General features: G+C 48.8%; 1 protein-coding gene across 15 annotated transcripts in view; it reads left to right on the top strand.

Annotated features, from left to right (window-relative positions):
- LOC144596779 (nesprin-1-like) overlaps positions 1-14722 on the top strand; it is a 468061-nt gene that overhangs the window by 236537 nt on the left and 216802 nt on the right. For all 15 annotated transcript variants that reach the window (XM_078405564.1, XM_078405576.1, XM_078405565.1 and 12 more), the window contains 7 exons: positions 1690-1860; positions 2942-3268; positions 5711-5863; positions 7721-7888; positions 8842-9018; positions 9887-10033; positions 11500-11625. In XM_078405564.1, the coding sequence (XP_078261690.1) occupies positions 1690-1860; positions 2942-3268; positions 5711-5863; positions 7721-7888; positions 8842-9018; positions 9887-10033; positions 11500-11625 (1269 nt within the window). The remainder of the gene's footprint in view (positions 1-1689; positions 1861-2941; positions 3269-5710; positions 5864-7720; positions 7889-8841; positions 9019-9886; positions 10034-11499; positions 11626-14722) is intronic.

Raw genomic sequence — 14722 nt, 5'->3', positions numbered from 1 at the left:
ACTAGGACCCAGGTCTTTTTAACCCATTCCTATCAATGGAGCCAAGGTGTGATTGCAGCCAGCATCATTAGAGACCCACGCCAACCTGGCCACACACTCATTTCACCACTGTCTTTGAGAAGCCTGAAAACAGTAATGTCCAGGTTCAGGAGCAGCCTCTTCCCTGTAGCTGTCAGGCTATTAAACACCACAACCTCCAAATAAGTTCTGAACTACAGAGAAGTGGGGGCATTGGTTTAGTCTTTTTGTCTATGTTTGTTTTTATGTGTGTATATATAACTTTTATTTTACCATTTATTATATTGTTTGCAGAGTACTATGTTTACATATTCTGTTGTGCTGCAGCAAGTAAGAATTTCATTGTTCTGTCTGGGACACATGACAATAAATCACTCTTGATGCTTGGCCGGCATAAGCAGGTTGATTATGCATCATCTCTGCTCTCATTAGTTTAATTCAGTTTAGAGATACAACGCGCAAACAGGCCCATCGGCCCACCGAGTCCGCTCCGACCAGCGTTCCCAGCACGCTAATACTTTCCTACACACACTAGCGACAATTTTGCTAAGCCAATTAACCTACAAACCTGCACGTCTTTGGAGTGTGGGAGGTAACCGGAGCACCTGGAGAAAACCCACGCGGTCAGGAGGAGAACGTACAAACGCCGTACCAACAGCACCTGTAGTCAGGATCGAACCCCGTGTCTCTGGCGCAGTAATGTAGCAACTCTACCGCTGCTCCACTATTTACAATAGACAATAGACAATAGGTACAGCAGTAGGCCATTCAGCCCTTCGAGCCAGCACCACTATTCAATGTGATCATTGGCTGATCATTTTCAATCAGTACCCCGTTCCTGCCTTCTCCCCATACCCCCTGACTCCACTATCCTTAAGAGCTCTATCCAGCTCTCTCTTGAAAGCATTTAGAGAACTGGCCTCCACTGCCTTCTGAGGCAGAGAATTACACAGATTTACAACTCTCTGACTGAAAAAGTTTTTCTTCATTTCCACATCTCTATTCTAAATGGCCGACCCCTTATTCTTAAACTGTGGCCCCTGGTTCTGGGCTCCCCCAACATTGGGAACATGTTTCCTGCCTCTAATGTGTCCAACCCCTTAATAATCTTATACGTTTCGATAAGATCTCCTCTCATCCTTCTAAATTCCAGTGTATACAAGCCTAGTCGCTCCAGTCTTTCAACATACGACAGTCCTATATTCTGTTGTGCGATTGAGGGCGTGCAGCGTAGGTTTACTAGGTTAATTCCCGGAATGGCGGGACTATCATATGTTGAAAGACTGGAGCGACTAGGCTTGTATACACTGGAATATACAAGGGGCCACAGTTTGAGAATAAGGGGTAGGCCATTTAGAACTGAGATGAGGAAAAACTTTGCATTCAAGAGAGAGCTGGATAGAGCTCTTAAGGATAGCGGAGTCAGGGGGTATGGGGAGAAGGCAGGAACGGGGTACTGATTGAGAATGATCAGCCATGATCACATTGAATGGCGGTGCTGGCTCGAAGGGCCGAATGGCCTCCTCCTGCATCTATTGTCTATTGTGCTGCTGCAAGTAAGAATTTCATTGTTCTGTCTGGGACACTCTTGCCCAGCATAAGCAGGTGTAGTGTGCACTATCTCCGCTCCGATGTTTTCTCCCACGCTGATGGATGTGCTTTGTGTCACAGGACCAGACCAAGTTACTGAGGGAGGAATTGCGAGCCCTGGAAGAAGCTGATTCCGCTCTCGGCACCTACACAGACTGGCTCAGGGCTGCACAGAAGAACTTCAAGAACCTGGCGGTAGCTTTGATCGTGGTGGACAAAGCTGCCATGGAAAGCAAGGTTAAAAAGTTTGAGGTAGGTCGAGGGGACCGGGGGGGGGGGGGGGGGGGGGGTGGGGAACGCAGGGTTGGGTAGTAGGAGAGACGAGTGCGAAGCAGAATAGGGGAGGTGAGAGAGGACGCAGGAAAGAGAGAGCGGGAAGTGGAGGTGATATTTAAAACCTGGAGAATTCAGTGTCCATACCTTTGGGGTGTAAACTACCCAAGCGGAATATGAGGCGCTGTTCCTCCAGTTCACAAAGGACATTTCAAAACTCTTAAAATGAGTTGTGGAATTGTGTATCCAAAGGTGTAGCTGGTCTTTAGTGTGGCCACTTTTGGTCTCTTGTGTAGACTTTGCTTATCAGAGAGACTAGACCAAGTGGACCCTTTGGGCCCAAACCTCTCCTGCATTGGTGCAGTACCCTGTCCTTCCCCTCTCCCCTCTTCCCCATCCCTCCTCCTCTCTCCTCCCTCCCCCCATCCCCACCCTCCCCACTCCATCCATCTCAACCCCACTTATCCTCCCCCCTCCCTCCCTCAGCCCCCTCCACTCCTCTCCCTCCCCCCACCCTCCCTAGGAGATAGAGTTAAACTTTAAAATGTGAATAACTTTAAAAATATAACACCGATTTCAATGAAACTTCTTCCATTGTCACCAAAGGGACGGTGGTGAGTAAGGTGGGCCTAAAATTGTTGCGCTATCGTGTACCGTTTTGGCCGTAGTTCAGGAACAAACAAACAAATGAGAGTTTTAGTATATAGATTGTAAAAGGCCTGAATAGAGTGGACGTAGAGAACATGTTTCACAAGCAGTAAAGTCTAGGACCAGAGGCCACAGCCTCAGAATAATAGGATGTACCTTTAGAAAGGAAATGAAGAGGAATAGTCATAGGGTGGTGAATCTGTGGAATTTGTTGCCATGGAAGGCTGTGGATGCCGTTGAAATATTTTTAAGGTGAAAATCGATAGATTCTTGATTAGTGCGGGTGTCTGGGGTTGTGGGGAGAAGGCAGGAGAATGGGGTTAGGAGATAGATCAGCCACGATTGAATGGCGGAGTAGACGTGATGGGCTGAATGGCCTAATTCCGCTCCTATGACATTCTTTCATTTCCAGACTCTACACAACAACATTGATATGGGGAACACTTTGCTCAAGATGATTCTGGAGAAGAGTGAGAGAGCCATCGAGTGCCTGGATGGACCCGGAGCTCAGTGTCTCCGGGAAGCGATGGACGGCCACATTAGCCAACTGAACGAGCTGACCTGCTCCATCAGGAGAGAGCGTGGAAACCTGGAGAAATGTCTCTCCCTCACCAAGGAGTTCACCGATAAGTACCAGAGCCAGACCAAGTGGTTGGCAGAGTATCAGGCTCTCTTACAGATCCCGGTGGAACCAAAAGTGGAACTGTACGAGAAGAAAGCCCAGCTGGCCAAGTACAAGGTGAGGGGCATTGTGGAGATTGGCGGAGAGAAGACCCAGTTTCCTCTCCAACAATTCCACTGTGAGAGGACTCACTGTGTAAATCTCTCAGGAGCTTCTGTCGTTTAAGTTTCTTCTACAATGAAGTAATTGGATGCACAGCTGGTGGTGTTGCTGCCTAACAGCGCCAGAGGCCCCATTTTGATCCTGACCTCGGGTGGTGCCTGTTTGTAGAGTTTGCATGTTCTGCCTGGAACCAGATGGGGTGTCCTCCGGGTGTGTTCTGGCGTCCTCCGACATCCCGGAAACGTGCAGGTTTGTAGGTTAATTGGCCTCTGTAAATTGCCCCAAGTGTGTAGGTAGTGGGTGAGTGAGTGAGTGGGATAATGTAGAACTCGTGTAAAGGATGGTCGGCATTGACTCGGTGGGCCGACGGGCTTGTCTCCAAGCTGTGTCTTTCAATTTAATCACTCAATTTCACTTTAATTTAAAATATAATTAATTATAAACAATAGACAATAGGTGCAGGAGGAGGCCATTCGGCCCTTCGAGCCAGCACCACCATTCAATGTGATCATGGCTGATAATTCACAATCAGTACCCCGTTCCTGCCTTCTCCCCATACCCCCTGACTCCGCTATCCTTAAGAGCTCTATCTAGCTCTCTCTTGAAAGCATCCAGAGAAGTGGCCTCCACTGCCTTCTCAGGTTTACAACTCTCTGAGTGAAAAGGTTTTTCCTCATCTCCGTTCTAAATGGCCTACCCCTTATTCTTAAATTGTGGCCCCCGGTTCTGGACTCCCCCAACATTGGGAACATGTTTCCTGCCTCCAGCGTGTCCAATCCCTTAATAATCTTATATGCTTCATTATGTTATGTTATATGTTATATTATAACTGTTCCTTGCTGTCCAGTATTCTGCAGAAGCTGTCCAATCAAATCCTTGTAATCAAGAGGACCTGCAGGTGCTGTTTTGTAACAATGATAGACACAAAGTGCTGGAGTAACTCAACGGGTCAGGCAGCTTCTGTGGAGTAAATGGATGGTTGATGTTTTGAGTCGGGACCCTTCGTCAAACAGCAGTCTGAAGAAGGTTCCTGATACAAAACGTCACCTATCCATTTTCGCCAGAGATGCTGCCTGACCTGCTGAGTTACTCCAGCATTTGGTATCTATTATTCAAATCCTTTCACTGTTTAATTAGCGTGTGGTCGCTCTGTAAATGCCAGGGAAGTAGCTTCTCCGTATCCATTCCATTGAAATCTTCTTCATTAAGAAAATCCCAGATGAAATTCCTGCTTCATCTAATAAATTTAATGAGGACCTCCTCAATTTAATGAGGACTGTCGCACCGAACACCGCAGCCCCGCCCGCCCCGCAAAGAGTGGGTCGCCCTGAACCGGCTCCGCACAGGGGTCGGCCGGTTCAACGCCAACGTGCATCGTTGGGGGTTGCGTTCATCGGCAGCCTGCGTGCGTGGAGCAGACCAGCAAACAGCGCAGCACGTCATTTTCGGCTGCGCTGTCCACCGTCCCCCTGGTGGAGGGGTAGACCTCACGGCCCTCGACAACAGCACATTGCACTGGCTCCAGCGCCTGGAGGGCATCACTTAACGTCTGCTGCCTCAGACGCAAGAAGAAGGTAGATTTAACAAGAACCAGCCCAGTGTCTCCAGCATGTCTGTGTAACTAAGGTTGATTACGACATAGGCACAAAATGCTGGAGTAACTCAGCGGGACAGGCAGCGTCTCTGGAGAGAAGGAATGGGTGACGTTTCGGGTCGAGACCCTTCCTCAGATTGACGTCAGGGGGGGAGGGAGATACAGAGATAAGGAGGTGTGAAGGTGTGAAAACAGGGCAAATGGAATGGAGATCAAGGAAAATGTAGAATAGATCATTGTTGGCTCGGCAAAGGTAACAAAGCGAACAGAGATAAAATGTAGTTGGAGACAGTAAGACTGGTCGGAGAACTGAGAAGGGGAGGGATGGAGTGAGAGGGAAAGCAAGGGTTACTTGAAGTTAGAGATTGCAATGTTCATACCGCTGCCCAAGCGGAATATGAGGTGCTGTTCCTCCAATTTGTTCTGGGACTCACTCTGACAATGGGGGAGGCACAGGACAGAAAGGTCAGTGTGGGAATGGGAGGGGGAGTTAAAGTGTTTAGCAACTGGGAGATCAGGTAGGTTTAGGCGGACAGAGCGGGGGTGGCGTTTCGGGTTGAGACCCTTCTTCAGACTGAAGGTCTTAGTGTCTGAAGAAGGGTCTTGACCCTTCTGTTCCTTTTCTCCAGCGATGCTGCCTGATCGCTGAGTTACTCTTCCTGATAAGCTGCGTAGTTCAAAATTCCGTTTTCACACATTTTGCCCTCTCGTCATGAGAATGGTTCTCTGCCTGTAGTACGCTTGCATTCATACCAAGACTTGCCATATAAAATCTCTGAGTTAACCTCTTCTTCCTGCTTCAGGCCATCCAGCAGACAGTTGTATCCCACGAGCCAGGCATAAAGTTGGTGATCGAGAGAGGCGAGGCAGTCTTTGATCTCGTCCATGACCCCACCGTCAGTGACAATCTGAAGAGACTGCTGTCCGACTACCAGAAGCTGTGCTCCACGGTGACGGTAAGGGAACCACGGTGAAGGCCTCAGGGTTGGGATGTGGGTGCCGTGGTTACAGTCAGGGCCTGGGCTCCCTGGTCGAGAGTCAGCGCGTGAACTCCAAGGTTGGGGTAAGGGGCAGTAGGCTTGTCAGGGTAAGCATTACATTGCCCCAGAATTGGGGCAAGTGCCTTACATTGAATCTAAAGGTTGCAAGGACCCTAAGATGAGGCCAAGTGGTCAGAGCGATGCTCCCATGCACAGGTCCCAGACACCAGTGACCCCCAGCTGATCCAAGATGGCGCCGAAGGCAGGTGACTCTTTGGGGTGCTGGTCCCAGAACTGGCTCTGCTGTCATTCGTTACAATCGGTCTACTCGTTAAAAAATTTATCTTTCAACAGCAGGATTTCTTATTATAACTATGCTGTTCCCTTTATCCTGTATCGGTACACTGTGGACGGCTTGATTGTAATCGTGTGGAGTCTTTGTGCTGACTGGAAAGCACGCAGTATAAAAAAGCTTTTCACTGTACCTCGTTACATGTGATCATAAACTAGACTGAACTGCGTCAGGATGAGGATCCTTTTTTTTTTTAAATCAAAAATATTTATTCAAATATTAAAAGAATATATACAATACAATAAAACCAAAACAGAACCCACCACCAGAATACTATGCAAACAAATATACCAATTGAAACTATTATACAGTTATATTACAATCCCCATCCAGGATAAGGATGAGGATCCTTAAGGTCAGGTTAAAGTTTCCACGATCTGAGGGTGGAGTACAAGGGAGCCCCAAAGGCCACACTACCACACTAAGTACTTGTTGTTATGGAATCCACCATCTTGTAATCAATATAAGGTTTACCAGGTGTTAGCTGGGCTGAGGGTCCAATGTAAGGATCACTCAGAGTTCTCCGAGTCTACACACTCCCCTGAAGTCAAGGTTAGGTCCCCAAGAGGGCGCGGGCAGCATGGTGGCGCAGCGGTAGGGTTGCTGCCTTTTACCGCCAGAGACCCGGGTGCGATCCTGACCACGGGTGCTGTCTGTGTGGAGTTTGTACGTTCTTTCCGTGACCACGTGGGTTTTCCCCGGGTGCTCCAGTTTCATCCCACGCTTCAAAGACGTGCAGGTCTGTAGTTAATTACCCTTGGTAAAATGACAAATTGTCCCTAGTGTGTGGGATAGCGCTGGAGGGCCTGTTTCATCGCTATGTCTCTAAATCTAAAGTCTAGGGCTCAAGCCTAGGTCCTTGAATACCTCTCTCATCATGATCACTGACAGATTGATAACTGTGCAGAGACTGATTTGGGTCTCAGCAAGTCTCCATCCCCTCATCAGGGTGGTTGACTGTTAACCGGGGCGGCACGGTGGCGCAGCGGTAGAGTTGCTGCCTTACAGCGAATGCAGCGCCGGAGACTCAGGTTCGATCCCGACTACGGGCGCCGTCTGTACGGAGTTTGTACGTTCTCCCCGTGACCTGCGTGGGTTTTCTCCGAGATCTTCGGTTTTCTCCGAGATCTTCGGTTTCCTCCCACACTCCAAAGACGTACAGGTTTGTAGGTTAATTGGCTGGGCAAACGTAAAAATTGTCCCTAGTGGGTGTAGGATAGTGTTAGTGTGCGGGGATCGCTGGGCGGCGCGGACCCGGTGGGCCGAAGGGCCTGTTTCTGCGCTGTATCTCTAAATCTAACAAATCTAAACTGGATTCTGAAGCAACCCAGTTCTATATAAAACACTTATATAGTGTTTTATTCAAGGCAGATTTGCCAGTAACGTCCAGGTGATAAGTTGTGGATTGGAATAATTTCCGACCCGCTTGAAAGGTTTGGTGGTCAATGTTCTGCTCGTCTGCTTTATTTACCCTGCCGCAGGTCTGCATGGAGAACCTGGGAGAGAAGGTGAGGGAGCACGGGGACTACAACAGCAATCTGCAAGAGGTGGAAAAGTGGCTGCTACAGATCTCCACCAGGCTGGTGGCCCACGACACCACCCAGAGCATCAACCTGGAGATGGCAACCCAGCACCTGGCCATGCATAAGGTGGGCGCGGGCAGCAGGCTTGAGAGGCCGCATGGCCTACTTGTGCGCCTATTCTTTCCCGTGGTTCTTTGCACCTCCGTGAGTACAGAAGGCCAAGGGTGAAGTAGCTATGGTCTAGGGACGATTAAAGGAGATATAATAGCAAATAGCGTCCTACAGCGTGGATGGGGGCAGTGTGAAGGTGTGCGGGGATATAGGAAGGCAGAAATCTGTACCTTCCCCACTGGATCAGACGTCAGCTTATTCCACTGTCTGTCTCCACCACGGATCAAAGACGATGAATTCTCTACCTAACACTGTTGGACAACTTTGGCCACATGGACTGTAGCAGTTCAGGACGCTAGCGCACACTGCCGCCTTGAAGGTCGTGTGTGCGAGGAGGGGCAATAAATGCTGGCTTTGCCAGCGGCACATCATTCAGCAAGAGTAGGCAGGAACAGGTAGTTAAAATGCTCCGTTTGGCTCAAGGGTGGAGGCCACAAATTTGTTGAAGGGGCCTCAGTGTGCTCCAGGGCTTTCTGGAGGTGCACCATGACAGGAGGGAGTAAACACGCAGCGTGGTGGATGGGTGGTGAACTGAGGAGGCTATTTGCTCCTGGACAGAGAGCTCTGGAGTGGTGAGCAAAGTGTAAGTGAATGGTGCCACATGGCTGAGGGCCAATATTACTTCCATATACCCTGTGCTGTGTTGGTAGGATGACTCAGTGTGCCATCAGAGACTCCTCCTCACTCACCACATTCAAAACATCACTGAAGTCTCACCTGTTCAGCACTGCCTTCAACCACTGAAGGTCACCTCACCTTCTGTCTCCTTTCTCTGTTCGTTTACTTATTTATCTATTTATTCACTTCCCTATGTTCTTTAAATCCCTGTAAAACGTCATTGAGTATATGAAAAGCGCTATATAAATGTAATGCATTATTATTATTATTATCTTCCTCTCTCCCAACAGCCGATCATGGAAGAGATTGCCGGTTTTGAACACGCCTTGGCAAGTCTGAGAAGCAAAGGAGACAGCCTGATTGCCAACTGCTCGGAGGGGCTCCAAGGGAAGTTCAAGCACCAGGTCCAGGGACATCTTCAGGGGATCCGGGACAGCTACTCTGCCATCTGTAGCACAGCCCAGAGGGTAAAGGAATGGTCTTTCAGCCCACCCACATCTACAGTCGTTCCTGTTTGCATTCATCCCATTAATGTTGCTTCCATGACACCATCCCTGAACCAGGAAGAATCACTCTGCTCCCCAACTCTGTCTTCGGTGGTAAGACTAATACTAACGTGGGATGATAGGCACAAAGTGCTGGAATAACTCAGCGGGTCGGGCAATATCGCTGGGAAAAAAGGATTGGCGACGTTTCGGGTTGGGACCCCCTTTGACACCTGAACGGACTCGGACCCGACCCATCCATCCTTTTTCTCCAGCGATGCTGAGTTGCTCCAGTACTTTGTGTTTATCTTCGGTATAAACCAGCATCTGCAGTTCCTTTCTACGCAAACATGGCGGCATTGGTTTGGGCAAAGGGAGCCAGCAGACTCTAGACACCAGACTTTGGACAGACAGCACGAAAATGGGCCCTTCAACCGACCGAGTTCACACTGACCAGTGATCACCTCATGCACTAGTACTGTCCGACACACGAGGGACAATTTCACAGAAGCCAATTTAACCTACAAACCTGGACGTCTTTGGAGTGTGGGAGGAAACCGCAGCAATCAGAGAAAACCCCCTCGGTCACAGGGAGACCGTACAAACTCCTACATAGACAGGATTGAACCCGGGTCTCGGGCACTGCAAGGCAGCAACTCTACCGCTGCTCCACTGTGCCAACTCTATTCGCCTTCCCTCGGCACTGTTATTCATAGGCAAGGCAGCCAATAGTAGTCACCATGGTGGGCGGCTTGGCTGGCAAATGGCTTTAGCATTTGGACGGCACGGGGTTTTGGTCACACCTGCAGGTGACTAACTCTCTGCCTCTGTTTAACTTGTTCCTTCTCAGCTGTACCAGAGTCTGGAATGCGAGCTCCAGAAGCATGTGAGCCAGCAAGACACCCTGCAGCAGTGCCAGACGTGGCTTCAGAATGTGCCGCAAGAGCTGGAGGTCCAAGCTCACCCACCCACCAGCCCAAAGAAGTCATTCCAACAGGTAACCAGACTAAACATCCTGACGTTCGAGGGGGTGAGGGGGGGGGGGGGGCGCTGAGAATGAAGGGAAACCCAGCATGGGGTGGGGAGGGGAAGGGGGGTTGAGGCTGCCGAGAATACTCGGCGGGAAGGTGTGGGGGGTGTACCGGGTTGGATGCAATACAAACCGTTAGAGACTCCCCCACACTCACCACATTCAAAACATCGCTGAAGTCTCACCTGTTCAGTACTGCCTTCAACCACTGAAGAACACCTCACCTTCTGTCTCCTTTCTCTGTTCATTTATTTATTTACTTATTTATCTATTTATTCATTTACCTATGTTCTCTAAATCTCTGTAAAGCTTCTTTGAGTATATGAAAAGCGCTATATAAATAAAATGCATTATTATTAAAATGCATAAAATAAATGCATTATTAAAGCATTTCACTGTTCCTCGGTACAAGTGGCAGTAAAGTATCAATGAATCATTGAATCATTGAAGGGCCCAACCAAAACATCACCTAGCCATGTTCCCCACCGAGTCCTCACCGACCAGCGATCCTCGCACGTTAACGCTATCCTACACACTCTAGGGACAGTTTACTGTCATGGGCCTCCTCCAGTGCCATAGTGAGGCCCACCGGAAATTGGAGGAACAGCACCTCATATTTCGCCTGGGCAGCTTGCAGCCCAGTGGTATGAACATCGACTTCTCCAACTTTAGATAGTTCCTCTGTCCCTCTCTTCCCCTCCCCCTTCCCAGATCTCCCTCTATCTTCCTGTCTCCACCTATATCCTTCCTTTGTCGCGCCCTCCTGACATCAGTCTGAAGAAGGGTCTCGACACGAAACGTCGCCCATTCCTTCTCTCCTGAGATGCTGCCTGACCCGCTGAGTTACTCCAGCATTTTGTGAATAAATACCTTCGATTTGTACCAGCATCTGCAGTTATTTTCTTACACATATACGCCAAGCCAATTAACCTACAGGATGTGTAGGGAAAAAAACCCGGCAGATGCTGGTTTATATCGAAGGTAGACACAAAATGCTCAGCGGGTCAGGCAGCATCTCAGGAGAGAAGGAATGGGTGACGTTTAGGGTGGAGACCCTTCTTCAGGCTGATCAGACTGAAGAAGGGTCTCAACCCGAAATGTCCCCCATTACCTCAGAGATGCTGCCTGACCCGCTGAGTTACTCCAGCATTTTGTGTCCACCTTCAATGAACCTACATCTTTGGAGTGTGGGAGGAAACCGAAGATCTCGGGATAAAACCCACGCACGTCACGGGGAGAACGTACAAACTCCGTACAGACATTCCACCCGTAGTCAGGATCGAAACTGGGTCTCTGGCGCTGTGAGGCAGCAACACTACCGCTGCGTCACCGTACCATTAATCCAGCACTTGGTGTCTTTTTGCACACCAGCATCTGCAGTGCATTGTTTCTTCATGTACCTGTTGGTAACCCTGGACTCCACATTGCTGCAGGTGAAACACTACCGGGCTCTGCAAGAGCAGGCGAGCACGTACCTGGAGCTGCTTTGTTGCATGTGTGACTTGTCCGACGACTCTGTGAAGAAGGCAGCAGGAGACATCCAACACACCAAACAAATGGTAAGTTAGCACATCTCACTTTTGCGACACTCCCAACCGATTTGACCGAGCGACACTGTCATTCCAAATACAACACCCCTTCTAGGGTAAGGAGAGATACATGTGTGATCTGTCTTCAAATATTTGTTTAGGGCTGAATACGGACCAGCACAGTGGGGATCAACTCCCTGCCCTTTTCTGAATCGGACCATGGGACCATGATATAGAACGTAGAGTAGTCCAGCACAGGAACAGGCCCTTCAGCCCATCAGCCCATCTCCACCAAGTCAATCTCCTCCACCACACACTCTACACTGACAAACTGCATTACTGAAATAAAATCTTGGCTTCAATCAAACTTCCTCAAACTCAATTGCAACAAATCTGAAATCATCATCATTGGTCCAAAAATGCTCACCAAATCCACCCAAAACTTCATCCTCAACATTGATGGTCTCCCAGTATACACCTCACCTCACATCCGGAATCTTGGAATCATCCTTGATCAAACCCTCTCCTTCGACAAACACATCAAACACATCACAAAGACAGCCTTCTTCCACCTCAAAAACATTGCCCGTCTCCGTCCATCCCTCTCCTCCACAGCTGCAGAAACCCTCATCCACGCCTTCATCACCTCCCGTCTGGACTACTGCAACAGCCTCCTCTATGGCGCACCCTCAAAAATCATCAATAAACTTCAATACATTCAAAACTCCGCTGCCCGTCTACTCACACACACCTCGATCCGTGACCATATCACCCCCGTCCTTTATAAACTCCACTGGCTCCCCATCCCCCAGAGAATCCAGTACAAAATCCTCCTCATAACCTACAAAGCCCTCCATAACCTGGCCCCATCCTACCTGACCGACCTCCTCCACAGGCACACTCCCACCTGCACCCTCCGCTCTGCCGCTGCCAATCTCCTATCCCCCCACATCCGGACTAAACTCAGATCCTGGGGGGACAGGGCTTTCTCCATCGCTGCTCCCACCCTATGGAACTCACTACCCCAAACCGTTAGAGACTCCCCCACACTCACCACATTCAAAACATCGCTGAAGTCTCACCTGTTCAGTACTGCCTTCAACCACTGAAGGTCACCTCACCTACTGTCTCCTTTCTCTGTTCATTTATTTATTTACTTATTTATCTATTTATTAATTTCCCTATGTTCTCAAAATCTCTGTAAAGCGTCTTTGAGTATATGAAAAGCGCTATATAAATAAAATATTATTATTATTATTATTATATCAGTGAACATGATGCCAACATATATTGATCTGATCTGCCTGCACAAGATCCATATCCCTCCATTTTAGACAATAGACAATAGGTGCAGGAGGAGGCCAGCACCACCATTCAATGTGATCATGGCTGATCATTCTCAATCAGTATCCCGTTCCTGCCTTCTCCCCGTACCCCCTGACTCCGCTATCCTTAAGAGCTCTATCTAGCTCTCTCTTGAATGCATTCAGAGAACTGGCCTCCACTGCCTTCTGAGGCAGAGAATTCCACAGATTCGCAACTCTCTGACTGAAAAGGTTTTTCCTCATCTCCGTTCTAAATGGCCCACCCCTTATTCTTAAACTGTGGCCCTTGGTTCTGGACCCCCCCAACATTGGGAACATGTTTCCTGCCTCTAACGTGTCCAACCCCTTAATAATCTTATATGTTTCGATAAGATCCCCTCTCATCCTTCTAAATTCCAGTGTATACAAGCCTAGTCGCTCCAGTCTTTCAACATACGACAGTTCCGCCATTCCGGGAATTAACCTAGTAAACCTACGCTGCACGCCCTCAATAGCAAGAATATCCTTCCTCAAATTTGGAGACCAAAACTGCACACAGTACTCCAGGTGCGGTCTCACTAGGGCCCTGTACAACTGCAGAAGGACCTCTTTGCTCGTATACTCAACCATGTGCCTATTGAAAAGCCTTTTAAATGCCACTATCATGTCTGCCTCCACTGCAAATCCCTGGTAGTGCATTCGCGGCACCTACCAGGCTCTGTCTACCAAACACAATTGCTCTGCACACATCTCCTCTAAACCTACTCCTCTAAACCTATCTCACCTTAAAGCTATTCTGTCTCGTAATTGATATTTCCACTTTGGGAAAAAGGTTCTAACTGTCTCCCCCATCTATGCCTCACATCATTCTACATTCTTCTATCAGGTATCTCCTCCACCTCTGCTGCCCCATAGAAAACAATCCAAGTCTGTCCAATACTCTGTAACCCAGGCATCAATCCATTAAATCTCTTCTGAGGCCGTTAAAATTTTTTTTAATTAAAATTTTATTTTTATTTTTATTTTATACAAATACTTTATTCCAAAACAAAACAAACATACAAAGTAGTAACGTGATCAAATCAAAAGCTGCCCATATTGACCGTTTACAAACAAAAAAAGTTATCCAAATTAAAATTCCGCCAACTTTGTCAATACTCCCGCGGTGACCAGCGTTCACGGAGGGCATTCAGCGTTCCCGTGGACACCACGTGTTCCCTCTCCAGGGAAAGGGGCAGCCCGGAAACCCGGAAAATGGGCAGGCAGCCGACCCCTGTGCGGCCGTCGACCACCCGCTGCCTGGACCCGCGAATGGCCATCTTGGACAGGCCCAGGAGCAGACTGACAGTCAATAGTCAATAGTCGTTTATTTGTCACATACACATAAATGTGTAGTGAAATGAAACATTACCCGCAGTTGAAACACTAAGACCAATAAGCATAATCAATAAAAATGCAATAACACACACAATCATAACCTAACACCAAACAAAAAGAAACATCCATCACAGTGAGTCTCCTCCAGTCCCTCCTCACTGTGATGGAAGGCCAGAATGTCTTTTCAGGGAGTCCCCCTCCTCCCTCCTGACCCTCCCCCCTCTGTACCGGGTGCCCAAAAGTCAAGAGCGTAGGTCTTCTGAGGCCATGGGCGGCTCAGTGGCACGGTGGCGCAGCGGTAGAGTTGCTGCCTCACAGCGCTTGCAGCGCCAGAGAACCACGTTCGATCCTGACTACGGGCGCTGTCTGTACGGAGTTTGTACGTTCTCCCAGTGACCTGCGTGGGTTTTCTCTGAGATCTTCGGTTTCCTCCCACACTCCAAAGA

This window comes from Rhinoraja longicauda, chromosome 9, assembly GCF_053455715.1.
Source record: "Rhinoraja longicauda isolate Sanriku21f chromosome 9, sRhiLon1.1, whole genome shotgun sequence".
In the NCBI taxonomy this organism is placed as follows: Eukaryota; Metazoa; Chordata; class Chondrichthyes; order Rajiformes; family Arhynchobatidae; genus Rhinoraja; species Rhinoraja longicauda.
This window is presented reverse-complemented; position numbering and strand designations above follow the sequence as displayed.